The 14189-nt window shown below is 39.6% G+C and overlaps 1 protein-coding gene across 1 annotated transcript in view; it reads left to right on the plus strand.

Annotated features, from left to right (window-relative positions):
- PATJ (PATJ crumbs cell polarity complex component) overlaps nucleotides 1-14189 on the plus strand; it is a 149448-nt gene that overhangs the window by 55167 nt on the left and 80092 nt on the right. Inside the window, exons 22-26 of the mRNA XM_061353426.1 lie at nucleotides 1209-1280; nucleotides 2139-2316; nucleotides 3204-3314; nucleotides 4589-4663; nucleotides 7736-7853. Of these exons, the coding sequence (XP_061209410.1) occupies nucleotides 1209-1280; nucleotides 2139-2316; nucleotides 3204-3314; nucleotides 4589-4663; nucleotides 7736-7853 (554 nt within the window). The remainder of the gene's footprint in view (nucleotides 1-1208; nucleotides 1281-2138; nucleotides 2317-3203; nucleotides 3315-4588; nucleotides 4664-7735; nucleotides 7854-14189) is intronic.

The raw sequence follows: 14189 nt of genomic DNA on the forward strand, positions 1-14189 counted from the left end.
TTGCTTAGCTCACTAATCATAAAAAGCTGTGTGAAACAGTAAGACGTACATAGATGACCAGTTGTATGACTTTTGCCCAAGGAGCTGATTTTTGCCTTACAAACTTATTGAATCTTTGCTCCCCACATTTCCTTCCCTGAGTACTGGGACAGAACAGTGCAAATGGCTCTGCCACCTACTTCACTCTACATAGCAAGGACTATGGATGTATGTGGCCTGGAGGAGAGGGACGTAGCCTTTACTAGCAGTTTTGGTCATTACTGCTTAAGGAGTCTCTTCCTTTAGCTCCTTACCATAGCTCTGTCCTCTTGGGTTTCCCTTTCGTTTGTTCTTCCTTTTGGGAAGAGCAGTTCAGCCATGGCTCTCAGTCCTGTGCAGGAGGTTTTAGTCTTGCCAGTAACGCTGAGAAACCTTGAGCTGGCACTGCTTGTAGATATTTGCCACATCTGTCAAGTGTCCCACCAGTTTTGGTTGAGTGAATCTGCTTTTGGTGTCTGTTGATTCAAATCCTCAGTAATTCCCTAATTCATCTGTAATCTTCCCTCAGAGGGATAGTAGCTCAACAATAAAGTGAGGGGATTATTCCTCCACCACGACATCCTACTTGATTTTTGCAGTTTAAGAGTAGCATTTACAGCTCTCAGAATCTACAGAAAATGGATGCAAGGACGTATTGCTTCAACCTTTCTGTGGGGGCATGCAATTCCTTATTTCCATTCTTATTCTGTGAATAGGTGAGTCATATATAGTATAAAAGTTTAACTAAGACCCTGTTCTGGAGTGTTTAATGGAACACACAGGATATGTTCTCCCACTTGCATCATAATCTGCTTTCTGGTCAGCTAGGCTGGTTCTACGATGTTTATATACCTCTCTAAGAATCACAGCATATTTATCATCAAGTAAATGTTAATTGCTTAAATAGTCATTTGGAATGAGTAAATGCAGTACAGATTTGTATATCACAGAGCAGCTTATAAATTTGGCCTGCCCATCATGTTTATTTCTGGAGCATTCCTTAAGTACATTTAAACCTAAATACAACAATTCCTGTCTGGTGTGTTGACGCTGCACGTTTGGTTTCAACTGGCCAGTGTGAGAAGGCATTGCTGTCTCACTGCCAGATACAAAATATGTCAGGAATTGTGACCTGGCATGGCTGATGCCTTCTTTATGTTTTATTCCTTCCCCCCTCTCCCCCCAATTAGTGAATTACCTGAGAGAGAAGAAGGAGAAGGAGAAGAAACTCCAAACTTCAGCCACTGGGGACCACCACGAACGTATGTTCATATGATTAATTATTTCTTCCCATTTACCTTATGTCTTTTTTTCTGTTAGCCTGGTTAGTTCTTGTGGGGTTTCTTTCCTCCTCTCCTCTGCCAAAAATGTTAAGGTACTTGTGTACCTTGGGCTTTCTTAGATAGGGTGAATTCTTAACAGATGTTCAGCAAAATTATGCTTTCTATTTATACAGCTGACTTGGGAAAGCTTGGTGGGTTTACGTTGTGGATGACCTACAAGTTCTTGCTCATTTAATAACTATTACGTGTGAACAATGCACATAGTGCTGCTGCCTCCTTTTCTGTGGGTTCTCTGCTAAATTTAATGGCAAAATTCCAAATTGCCAGGCCAAGTTTTAGCCACATCCTTGTTGCATTGTTGACATTTTTAGGTGACTTGTTTTTGTGGTCCCAAGTAAAATATGATCAGAAAGTTTATGCTTAAAGCTGATTAATATGCATCTGATACACTGAAGGCAGTGTTCAGAAAGTTGTATGAAACACTTTATTATTTGTCTCACATGCTGCTTGCAGTGTTTGCTGTTTCCAGACAATTTGCTCACCCTGGAAGAGGATGAGTGTTTGTTTGAAGACCTGCCTGGTTTATCCTGACTTTCTCTGAAATAAAAGCCTATGCCCAGTGAGCACTGTTGGCAGCAGAATTTTGTTCTTTGTGGCGTGAGATATGCTTGGGGTAAAAAGCCAACTCTGTTGAGAGCATTCTTAGGCTTCTGACTTTATCCCTTTACTCTATTAAGTCTTGAAAGACCAGAAGCTTACATTTGTTGAAAGCTTGGCATGAATAGTTTAAAAAACCCTGTTTGAAGCTGTTAAACTACCCACATGTATTTTTTTCAGTGTTGAGATCTTTAGAGACCCTCATGTGTCACTTGGAATCAGTATTGTCGGTGGACAAACTGTCATAAAGCGCTTGAAGAATGGAGAAGAACTTAAAGGGATCTTTATCAAACAAGTTTTGGAAGACAGCCCAGCAGGAAGAACAAGGGCTTTAAAAACTGGAGATAAAATACTTGAGGTAAATGCAGATAAACCTACCTTTTCATTCTTAGAAATAAAGATTGACTCAAGCAGCTTTGGGAGGAGAGAGGGACAAAATATTGCCACCACTTCATGAAGTATTGATGACACTGTGTTTTGAAAACCAAATGAAACCCCTGGTGTCTTCTTGTCTTCTTTTTAAGTTCTGACTATGGAGCTCTTTTAACATTCTCCTCTATATTTAAGAAAATACGTGTCCTGGCATCTGATGGGGAAATAAAAAAATGAGTGCCCTCTCCCCATATAAATGAGTAATAAGTTATAGCATACCTTTGTAAGCAGAACATAGACTCTTCATACTAGAATTTGGGCTGTTATTTTGTGTATGTCAATTTGGAGCAGTTTAACAGTCTGATTGACTACTATTTGGGGTAAATGCCTGATTCTGGAAGGGGCAGTGGGGATGAATGCCCTTCCTGGCTCTTATCTCTGGCTCTGTGTTGATTTTTACTCATTTTTCTCCAGATGTGTACTTGCGAATCTGAGCTGAAAGTGCCATTCTTGTATGTGCGTTAGGGTTGTTAGATGTTTTGAAAGCTTGCTTCAAAACAGGTTTAGTTCACAGGTAAAATCTGAAGGAGTTGTATTATACCTGGCATTATATCTTAGCACTCTCTGAAAAGCCTATTCCTTATGTTTTTATCTAGAATAGCTTTGGGAAGCATGTGACCACCTTTTAATTCTGATCACTGGGTAACATACTTTCCCTTAAACCATCATGGAAGCATACTTTACAAATAATTTCTCTTGGCTGCTTTTGGCTCCTTCCTCGGCTACCCTAATCTTCTGCAAATGTGTGGGATCTCTTGGAATGACTGTGTGCCAAAGACATGGTACCCAATAAAAATAAACCTTCTTTGTTAGGTTTCTGGGATAGACCTACAAAATGCCACACATGAGGAAGCAGTAGAAGCTATCAGGAACGCAGGAAATCCTGTCGTGTTCGTAGTTCAGGGTTTGTCTAACATGCCAAAGGTAAGTTCATTTCTGTTTTCATTCCAGAACTTCATAAATGTATAAAATGCATCTTATTTGAAACTTGCTAAATTCCTATCAACAAATTCCATCTATGTTTGTGTCCATCCTTTCTGTCAGATTTCCTGCTTATAGACCACATGATTGATTGATGCCTTGTCCGGCCTGATTTGAAACCTCATTTCTCTGATGTAAATCGAGTAGATGTAAATCTGTTGACTAGGTGTAAATTCAGTTCTGCCACCTGTGTAATTGAGACTGGCCCTGTGTGTTTTAATTTGTTCATATTTCATAATCTAAAAATATACTCTGTTAACCAAAGGAACAACAGTGTAATTAAGATCAGTCAGATTTGTACTAGCGGCTACATGTAAAATGTATCACCTCAGGGACCTGAAGTAGTTCTTTGGGAACAAGGTAATTTTCAAGAGATTTTAGGCATCTCCTCATATTCAAGGCCAAGGCAAGAAAACATGTAATGTTTTAGGAAGAAAAGGCATACAATTCTGCCTGCCTTGAAGTTCACACACCTAATCCCAAGACTTCTATGTACTTTTGGTATAATCTGAGAAGTTAATTAGGAATTTTGGTGGATTAGCAGGCATGAGGAGACCTATGCACAATTGTAGGCAAATGCAGCACAACTGTGGCCATTATTTTTCCAGTGTTCCAGGAAGTCCTTCAAAATCTATACAAGACTTTCACCACCTATAGTGGGAAGGTGCTCAAGCAGTGATGGTAACTGGGTTGGCTCCCTTTCTGTATCAGCTTTTCCACTGAAAAGATCCCAAAACCCTATCAGAAGTTTCAAGTGTTCAGATGCATCTCTGACCCTTACTTCCCTAGTCAACCTAGAGACAAGGAAAAGACAGATATCTTGAAATTAGAGTTGCTTTGCTTTGAACTGTAGGCTGTAGGTGTCTAAGGTGTCTGTGCATGGAGAGAGTTCTCTGTATGGATAACTAAGAACTGACACTTCAGGAGTCCATGCTGAGCTCTGTATCGAGGATGTACATCCATAATGTTGACTTCAGAGTAATTTTGAATTGAAGGAATAGATGGGGCTAAATATCAAACAGTGAACACTAGAAAAAGTAGAGCATGTTTGTAAATTCAGTAAAAGAATGTAATATAAAGACTGCACTGCGGTGTCCTTCTACATGGGGCATAATTAAGAGTCTACTGGGGAGCTTTATCATTGACATTGCCTAGGTTTTGGATGTTTGTTTTGAAGTGCTCTTCCTAATGTGTGTAATTTATGCATTGTTTTTCAGGTTTCTGCCATACAGCCTAAGGGAATCAAAGTCAGCAAAGATCACGATTCAGACAAAGAAAACAAGAGTGATAAGGTATTTATTCCATTCAATGCTATACCCCACTTTTACCAAATCAGATGGTATAATAGCAGTCATTATAACTGTGATAAGCCTTCACTGAAGTCTGAAATTAAATTTGAAGTGTTTTGTTCAAATATCTTCGCTTCAAGTAATTCTTGCCAAATTTCTGTCAAATACAAGGCAGGTTTCTGACAAATGTTCTGTGGGTCTCCCCTGGGTGCTGAAACCTTTACTGCAGCTCTGGTAGCATCCTTCTGGAAGTACCTGTTTTGCTCCACATGGAGGCAAATCGATTCTCTTTGTTCAGTAGAAACAGAGAAATAGTAACATGTACACAGATAATATCCTTAATGTGAGGGCTGGCTGAAATTCAGCAAAATCATGTTACAGGATAATTAAATCTGCCAAGTCTCCTGCATTTCCCATTGCCGTGTAAAACAAGGAAATGACCGAGTGATCTGTAGCTGGCCAGCTAATTGTGAGGCAGTTGCTGCACAGTAACTTCCAAACCATTTCACAGCAGTTTTGAAAGAGCAAAAAGCTGTCTGGTCTAAAGCAGTAGGTTTGTTTTAATCACTGCAGTAAGGGAAAAAATGAAGTTCTCATTCCCAGATATATTGCTCTAAAGGCCTAGATATTTTCCTGCAGGAAGAGCACTGACTGATGAGTGTAAGTCAGTGTCCATGCCCATGGCAGGGGGTTGGAACTGGATGAGCTTTAAGGTCCCTTCCAACCCAAACCATTCTCTGATACTTTGAGGTGTCAGAACTGGAGGAGCAGACAGAACTAGTGCAGACAGTAACTTTTGCCCACTGCAGTTTAACATAGCAGCTACAAATATGATGAACTTTTCATTTGATCCTGCTCAGTACTCTGGTGTTTGGATAACTCTTGCCTCCAAAAGTTTTTTGCAAGACTTCTTTCAGATCCTGTCAGACACAGAAGCTCTGAGGCTCAGTTATTCATAAATACCAAGCAAGGTGTTGAAGTCATGCTTTCATGCCAGCAGATAATACTTAAAATGAAGCAGTTACAATCCCTTTTTCTGGGTTTTGTTATCTGTATTTCTCATCTCAAAAGCACTCACCCTCTTGCAACATGCTGCCTTTAATCTTTAGGACTCCAGTGTGCTGCATTCTATAGCATTCAGAGGTTAAAGAGGGAGTCGAATCTTTTTCAAACCTTTTTCATCTATTGGTGCTGTAAACTGGTGGGTGGAATATTGAAGAGCTTCGGTGCATAAATATGTAGCTCCTTTTAGCTTTGAACATTGATTCACAAAGCAGCCCTACTGTGCTACAGTAGGGGCACCTCTGAGTTGGAAAGAGTTGCTATTAGTGGATTACTAGTCTGTGTCCCCATGGGGAATCAGTGATATTTCTAGTCCAGTCTTCAAAGTGTCACAAAAGAGTTTGGTTTGAAAGCAGCCATGTCCAGCTGAAAATCTGCCTTTTCCTGGATGATGAATTACCTCTTCAGTTCTGGAGGTTTTATCTGATTTGTTGGTGTTTATCCTCGTTTATTGATCTGTTTGTTCAAAAATGATTGCTTGAAGTAATCTATATAAAATCACTTAGAACAATTGAGCTTCTTGTGGACAAACTAGATATTAACATTATTTTGCTGGTTGGCTATGCCTCTGTGCTGATAAAAGCTGTGTTAATACAAAAAGTGTTCAAGGCCAGGTTGGATGGGGCTTGGAGCAACCTTCTGTAGTGGAGGGTGTCCCTGCCCGTGGCAGGGGGTTGGAACTGGATGAGCTTTAAGGTCCCTTCCAATCCAAACCAGTCTGGGATTCTATGAGATGTTTAAGGTCTTAAAAAGCCAAGGGGTCAACATTTAGACTATGAGTTATTACTAAAGTATAGTGATACTAGTGATTTGTCATAGGTAGCTGAAAGTTCGGCTGCAGGTTTTATGTCTTTACTTGTTTGGTAATGTAGGACATGAGCCCTCACACATCACACAGTTCTACCTGTGTTGGTGTCAAGCAAAAAAGTGGGAGGTGTATTTGTGTATTGTATACTCTGGGGAAACAGCTGTTGTGTTTCCAAGTGCTCTTACAATACGAAGAGTGTACTCTTATTACTTTTGGATTTAATTGATTTCATTTATTGTTATGGTGTCTTCAATACAGCAGTTTCCTGTAATGTTTTTTAAGTGGATGGGAGGGTGAATATATCACAAAATGTAGCTTGCACTGTAGTTTTCTAGTTAGCCTATTCAAATTTAGGCTCAAGATTTTAGGAATCCCTATTCAGATTCAGCTTTCATTGTGCACAGTGGAAAAATTGATTCTGGGTTTGATGTTTGGGTGTTGAGTTGTATTTCCTAGCTATAGAGGAAATTAATTACAGGCATTCTCGTTGCTCTAATGGCATATTGTGCGTGGTGTTCCCTTTCTAAAGTGCATCTTGCTATTAGTAGTGGGGTAGCATGGGATGCAGTTGAATGTAATTTAGTGACATCAAGTAACAAACTAAGGCATGATCCAGTTACTTGGAGCTATAAAAGCAGTTGAGCAAGCCCCTTCGTTAGATTCAGAGCTGCTCCTGTATGCCAGCTATGCGCCGCTATGTGCATCATTATAGGAGCTGCCTGTATTTATGTGAGGTAATAGAATTTTATTGCAAGTAATAATTGAAAATAGTTTTTAAATTTAGGCCGAAATATAAATGAACTGTTATGTTTAAATATTTGTAGATTCCCTAGGATTGAGTTCTTATCTTGCATTTAAAAGTTTCACTTTTATCAGTACCAATTTTGTTGTTGATTCTGTAATGAGAAATGGGGTATAATTTAATGTTTATTTTTAATCCTTGATGAATATTCATGCTTTCATGTTTATGATGATACACGAGTATTTTGTCAACAAGTAAATGTGCAGGGACAGCTGTACTTTCTTTTTTTTTTTGGTGTTCAGTGTCACTTGTCCTGATTTCTTGCATAAAAAGCCTATGCTGCAGAATTTAGCACTATACTTGCATGCTGTGTATGTGCACATAGACTGCAATAGATAATAGGAATTTGTTCTTGTGCATGGATGTTACAAAGCATGTAACTTTTTGTCCTTGAATCCATTAGAGAAAGTACGGAGCTCCACCTCCAATGAAATTGCCACCTCCTTATAGAGCACTTGAAAGACTGCATGTGGAAGAAGCTAATGTGGATGAAGAGGAGGATGAGGATGCTTGTGCAGAGAGTGAGTAGTGCCACAGTTATGTCAGATTACATTTATGGAACACAATCAGACTGTGCTAAATGTCTCTGCTGTTTATTGCTCATGTTATGGGGAAGTAGTGCTCAGTGTGGTGATAGCATCTAATTCTTAGTCTTCTTACCAAGGGCTACTGATGTGTAACTTTGGTCTTTTCTTCCCAGCCAGGCTCCCATAGCTCAACTCTTCTGAAGAGATGTAGGAAGGGCTTTGTGTATCTTCAGTCTAAAAATGTCTAAGTTATGTCTAGAGGACTTGCTGTGACAGTGATGACAGCAGTGAAATGCAGATGTTGTGCTTTACTGTTGTAATTGAGGTAGTAGTTGAGCAGATGTAGGCTGAGAGCCACTGGTGCTTAGTCTTTGTCCAGAAAAGCCTGTAGTTAATCTCAGACAGTGCTGTTCAAGCAAAATATTTTCCTTTAAAAATAAAAATCTGCTGATTTATTGTTTCAGTTCTGTACTGAAAAAATGATCCCCCTTTTTTTGTAGCACATTTTATGGGAAAGGTTCTGCAATTGTCCAGTTCTGGGTTTTACAATGAATTTTGACAGTATACGCTCTGTGGAAGACTAGGAGCCTAAAGAGTAGGATGCACGGCAACTTGAGAGCTTCACTTAGATTCCTCCATACTGCTTTATTAATTACAACTTTGGATAAAGAGAATATTATTATCCATAGCTTATCTTCCAATAAAATGTTTCAGAATACACAAATCGCAGCTAAGAGTCCTAAATTATTTAATTATTTTCTAGAAAGAGTTATTTTATTTTACTTTTTTCTCTTTATACTCTCTTGTACCAAATCAGCATATACATGTGGGGGTTTTGTAAGGGTGATTCTTATCATCTTTTGTCTTGGAGAGGTTTTTGTTTGCCCTAATTATGGGTAAGCCAAAGCAAAGAGATGCCTTTGTAGCTTTTGACCTTGAAGCGACCATGGCTCCCATTCAGAGTGGGAGCTCCTAAATTGGGGCCTGCTGGTGGGAAAGCTCTTCCAGCTGCTCTTGCTGATTTCCTTGGCAATAGTGGGCCATTGAAGTCGAGATAATTAATGAGTTTGGTTGGTTTGTCACTTATAGGGCTGCTTTGGTGGAGATGAGAAGGATTTTGGAAGGTTGTTCTCATGGAAACAGTAGTTGGGGCACAGGAGCAGGGTGTTCAGCCCTGCCTCTGTTGCATTAAGGGAAAGCTGCGAGTTCTTAAACCAACTGAGATTTTTCCAGAACCACCTGCCCTTACTGAGTTTATCATCCCATCTGCTTGAAATGTGCCAAATAGTTACCTCAAGAAGGTTTTCCAGTGTTTTTGTGGGGAGTAGTAATTAGCAGCGTTTCACTGCAGAGTCTGTAGATGTTGGATTGAATCTATCTCGAGTGTTCAAACCAGCTCTGTAAAGCTCCAGTTTGTAGCAGTTTGATTTCAACTTGTTATTAAAGTTATAATTTCAGGTTAAAGAATAAGTTTGATAAGTAGCCTGACACCTGAGTTATCTAATTAGGATATGCCTCAGTCTGAGTGTTTGCTAGTCCTAAGTTAATACTTTGCACAGGAATAATTTCTTATTGATGTGCTTGGTCATTTTTTAGCTGTTCTGCCATCACTAATGATATTGCCAGCTGCGTCTAATAGCCAAGAAGGTAAAGCTACTTCTGATATTAAATTCATCAATCCTACCAGATTTGACAGCAGATCTATTGAGATCAATGTCCTCTCTACCCTTTATATTGACTGCAGTTGGATGTTTTGCTATAGCCATCTTGGTAAACCAAGATACACATTCTCCATTTTATTGTTCCCCAACTCATTCTGTTTCTTTAAAATAAAAAGCAGGCTAAGGAAGCTTAAACTAAGTTTCTGCCTCAACCCTTGAAGTAAAAAGCATGTTAGAAATGATCCAACCGCACTTAATGATATTAAGCATCTTGGCAGCTGTGGAAATGGGCTTTTATGGAGTCTGTTTTCTGTGATCATTTGAAAAACTAAGTTTTCTCTGTAAATCCCAGTACAGTGTTGTTTTTATGAACTACTTGATGTTCATAACTTCTGTCCTGATTCTTGAGCACCTTTCCCATAAATCTCAGCCCAGGCCAGTACTTACCTTTTTAGCTCTATCCCTTTGCATGTTAGTGTTTTCTTTTCCTCACCCAATTATCCTACTGCGGGTTTTGTAACCCTAACGAATTTCCTGTGCTTCAGTGAGCAGGTGAAATAGGTTTATTTTCTTCCTTATTTAGAAAATAAGCTATCTTAAAAGGAAGAAGTGGTGTCAGCTCAGGTACATCCATGTAATTCTTTCGTCATCATAGAAAGGTTTGTGTTGGAAGGGACCTTAAAGCTCATCCAGTTCCAACCCCTGCCATGGGCAGGGACCCCTTCCACTGGAGCAGCTTGCTCCAAGCCCCTGTGTCCAACCTGGCCTTGAACACTGCCAGGGATGGGGCAGCCACAGCTTCTCTGGGCACCCTGTGCCAGCGCCTCAGCACCCTCACAGGGAAGAGCTTCTGCCTAAGAGCTCATCTCGGTCTCCCTTCTGGCAGGTTAAAGCCATTCCCCCTTGCCCTATTAATACCCCCTTGTCCTTTCATTTACTTCCTGTGGTTCTCAATCTCTACCAATAGCATGGGAGGCCTTAGCAGATAATTTGAGGTAGGACAGCTGTTAAATCTGTCCTCTGGTGGTGCTTCTGATGGATTTTATTAATACAGCTGCAGTGTTATTAAGCTGTTCATCAATTTCTTTCATACTTCAGAAATACTTTACTTGTTGAACTAATAATCTTTATTCCTTACTTGCTTTTGTCTTTTTTGTCTTTCTTTTGACCCATGCTCTCATCTTTTGTCTCTGTGTCCTTCATACTCAAAAAGAAAGCAAAGAATTGTTAGTCTTCCTGCCATACTTGGAAAATTTTCCTTTCCTTTCTGCCCATCCATACCGCCTCACAGTCTCCATGCTTTGTCTGTCTCCCCCTTAAAGTGGCTGAATAACCTTTTGTATTGATTTGATTTCCCCTGTGGGATCTAAATCCACTTGCCTTTTGGCAATGCTTCTTTCTCTTTCTGCTTTTCCGCCTCTGAAACTGTAGCTTTCATTGCTCACTTGTTGGAACTAACAGTCATTTCCTATGGATGTTCTCCCTTTTCTAAGGTTCTTCTCAAACAGGGTGAATCCTTGCTGGGAATAGAACTACTACATACATAGGGCTTGGTTTAGAGAAACTCCAGGTGTCCTCCACGTTTCTGAGGTTTAAGAAGCTTAAGTCCCAGATGGTTCTTTTTCAACCATGTCTTACACTCAAGACCCTGAGTTTCAGAGTTGCTTCTCCTTTGTATTTCAGTATCATTTAAACCACTATTACTTCCAATGCTTTTTCTTTTAAATTCTTAGTTTTCTGCTAGACTTTGAGTCAAGAATAGTATTTCCTCTTGGTTTATTTCTTCTAGTGGTACTGTCAAATCTTTGTCAGTATGCAGCTCTAACCCTGTGTGATGTGGGTTTTGTTTGCTCTTTGCCATTTGCGGTTTTAAGGCTTTCAGTTTATGCTTTAAAACAGTTTTGTAAAACTTACAGCTCCTGCCACAGAAGGGGCCTTCAAAATGCTTCATGTTATAGACCTCAGAATGTTACAACTAGGGTCTGCAGTATTTTACTCCGCAGGCTGGGAACACTATTTTGGAGGAGGTCACTCTCCAGGAAGAAGGGTTTTAGACTTCCCAAACCTGAAAAACATCAGGTTTGAATAGGTTGGGGCTATTTTTTTAATCAAAACACGTAAAAGGAGGGGAGAGCATACAAAGGAGCTATTTGTACTAGCAAGCAGCTGTGCTACGGACTGCATCAATAGGCATTGGTGTGTTTTCTTTGAGTGGTGGATGGCTGTAGGTGTGCACTAAGAATCTGCTAATAGACTAATGTGCACCCTGTTGTGGCTTATTGCTGTAATGAGGGGTTAGTAGTAAAAAGCAGCAGAGGAAATGGATGGGCAGAGTAGTTTGTAATGGAATGTTTTGTAAGGTTTTCCTTAGGGCATTCATAACTATACAATTTAGATATACCTTTGTGAATGTGTTGAAGCAAGCGCAAGTTAGATAGGAAAGACCTTAAAAAACCATTGTAAGAAAGCTAGAAAGACAACTGTTGAAAGAACTTGGAATCCTTGATTTCAGTTGGTATTCTGTCTTTTAGTAAAATTCTTTGTGTGTTTACTCGACTGAGATTGGTGTGGTTGGTTTCAAATAAGCTTGAAATAATAAAAATAGATAATAATTAAAAAATTGCGAAAGGTGGCCAAGATAATGGACTGTTGTGCTCAGACTTCCTGTCTGCAAGGGTATTTAACTCTATCTAATAAGGGGATAATAATGCCCCCTTCCTTTTATTTTGTTTCTAGATAATGCAGAAATCAATGAAGCTGTAAGAAAGCATAAAGGTTTATCTTCCTAAAATGCTTTTTTGAGGAGCAGTGGTTTCTCTAGCAAAGAGCTTTTAAAACTTCTCTACTACTTTGACTCTGCATTCCCCCCTGTGATAAATCTGTGGCTGCAAAGAGTGAAAAGGGCGAGAGTCTGTGTGTGCTCGCGTGTGTAGGTTGGTTCAGGTGAACCCTCACTGCCTTTTGTCTAGGCTTGTGTTGGGGGTGGCAAGCACTTGCTTCTGAGCAGAGTCCTCTCATCATACCTGAGGTGTTCATCAGCTTCCATAGTGTCAATGAGACCTGTACTCACATGAGAGGATGGTGGCTTTCATTAAAAACAAAGATGGAAAAAAAGGAATAGAGTTCAGCTGAGACTTTGTAGAAGGTCAAGTATATGGGGTGTGCAAAAATGTGACCTCAGGAAGTGTCTGTGTACTGCTGTGGGTGACAATGGGAAAATGATCATTGGCACTTTGGAAAAATGCCAGGATTATTAACAACTACTAAAGGAAAACAAACCCACTGATAAATCAATACGATTCTTGAGGATCTGACTGTGGGGAGTCTGTTTCATGCCAAGCTGTGCTAAAACAAAAGAAAAGCAATTCTTTATTTTGTTAGGGGGATGACACCCGAAAATTGATCTTCAGGTGAGGCAGCTTGTGTAGCCAAACACTGCCTCTCCAATAGATGTCACTGCAATCAACAGCAAATAGGGATGATGTTCAAAGAGGAAGATGTAGCTTGGGAAAATGCTTCAAGCTTTAGGAATATGAAATATTGGGAAAAATAGTAATGCAATATTTAATTTTATTAAATATAGTAGCAAGTGTATTTAATAGGGTGGATTTCCAGAGATCATGCAAGAGCCAGGATTAGACGAGCAGAACAGTGACTTTCATTTTTAGCTCTGTTAATCTCTATTTAATGTGAGTCTGTACTGCTAATCTTCTTTTCCCATTCTTGTTCTGACCCACAATTAGCTAAAGCATGCAAGTTTGTAACCAGCCCTAATGATATCGGATCCAGACGGGCTGTACATGCTGGGCAGGCTCACAAGCTGTTGTGCCACGGGAGGATAGATTATGGTGTTGGCGTCATTGTAGTTTGAGGTTGTGGGTTAGGTTGGGGTTCTGTTGTTGGGCTTTTTGTTTTGGGTTTTTTTTTCACTCTTATTTGTGAATCACGTGCACAGTTCTCATCGACTGATGAAGTATTGCAGAAGGAAATTACATTTTTGATGAAGTAATAGTAAAATTGCAGCTGGGACTTCTTGTATTTTTTTTTACTGTGTGCTTGACATAATGCACTGAACAGATGGCTTTGTGTGTGCTGTGATACATATTCTAAAGAAAGGACAATGAACTTTAAAAAAGAACAAATTAATGGCATTAACCAAATAACGGAGTGTTTTGAGTTGGTTTAAATGTAGCACTTGGAATAGAGAATTGGGAAGGAGTTCCCAAAATAATCAAGTATGTTTATAAATTTAGAGGGAGATTTAATCTTTGCTTTTTTTAATTGCTAAATGAAGGATTTTGAGTCTTTTCAGTGCTTCAGATCAGCACTCATTGCAGTAAAGCTAACAGTGCTTGTTTAGGGTTTCAGCAAAATACAACTTACAATGAAGTTTGAGCCTTTCTTGTGCTTGCAGTGACAGATTGGTTTTGTTTTCTGACATGAGAAAAACAACGGGCAAACCCTGCGCCATGAACACATATCAGTGGTGGGAAACTGCAGGGTTTGCAGCACTGGAAAACAGCACATTTAGTGAAACCATCTGATTAAGAGAAATTAATTTTAAAGCCCTGTAGCTTGCATGAAAAGGATGCTTTAATAAATAACATCTATTAACTGCTACTTTTGCCATGCAGTGGGTCATTAAGCGCAATAGTACCTGCAGCTACCA

Source organism: Neopsephotus bourkii, unplaced genomic scaffold, assembly GCF_033783945.1.
Source record: "Neopsephotus bourkii isolate Nb327-2 ecotype Australia unplaced genomic scaffold, CSIRO-AGI_Nbou_v1 NB_673, whole genome shotgun sequence".
In the NCBI taxonomy this organism is placed as follows: domain Eukaryota; kingdom Metazoa; phylum Chordata; class Aves; order Psittaciformes; family Psittacidae; genus Neopsephotus; species Neopsephotus bourkii.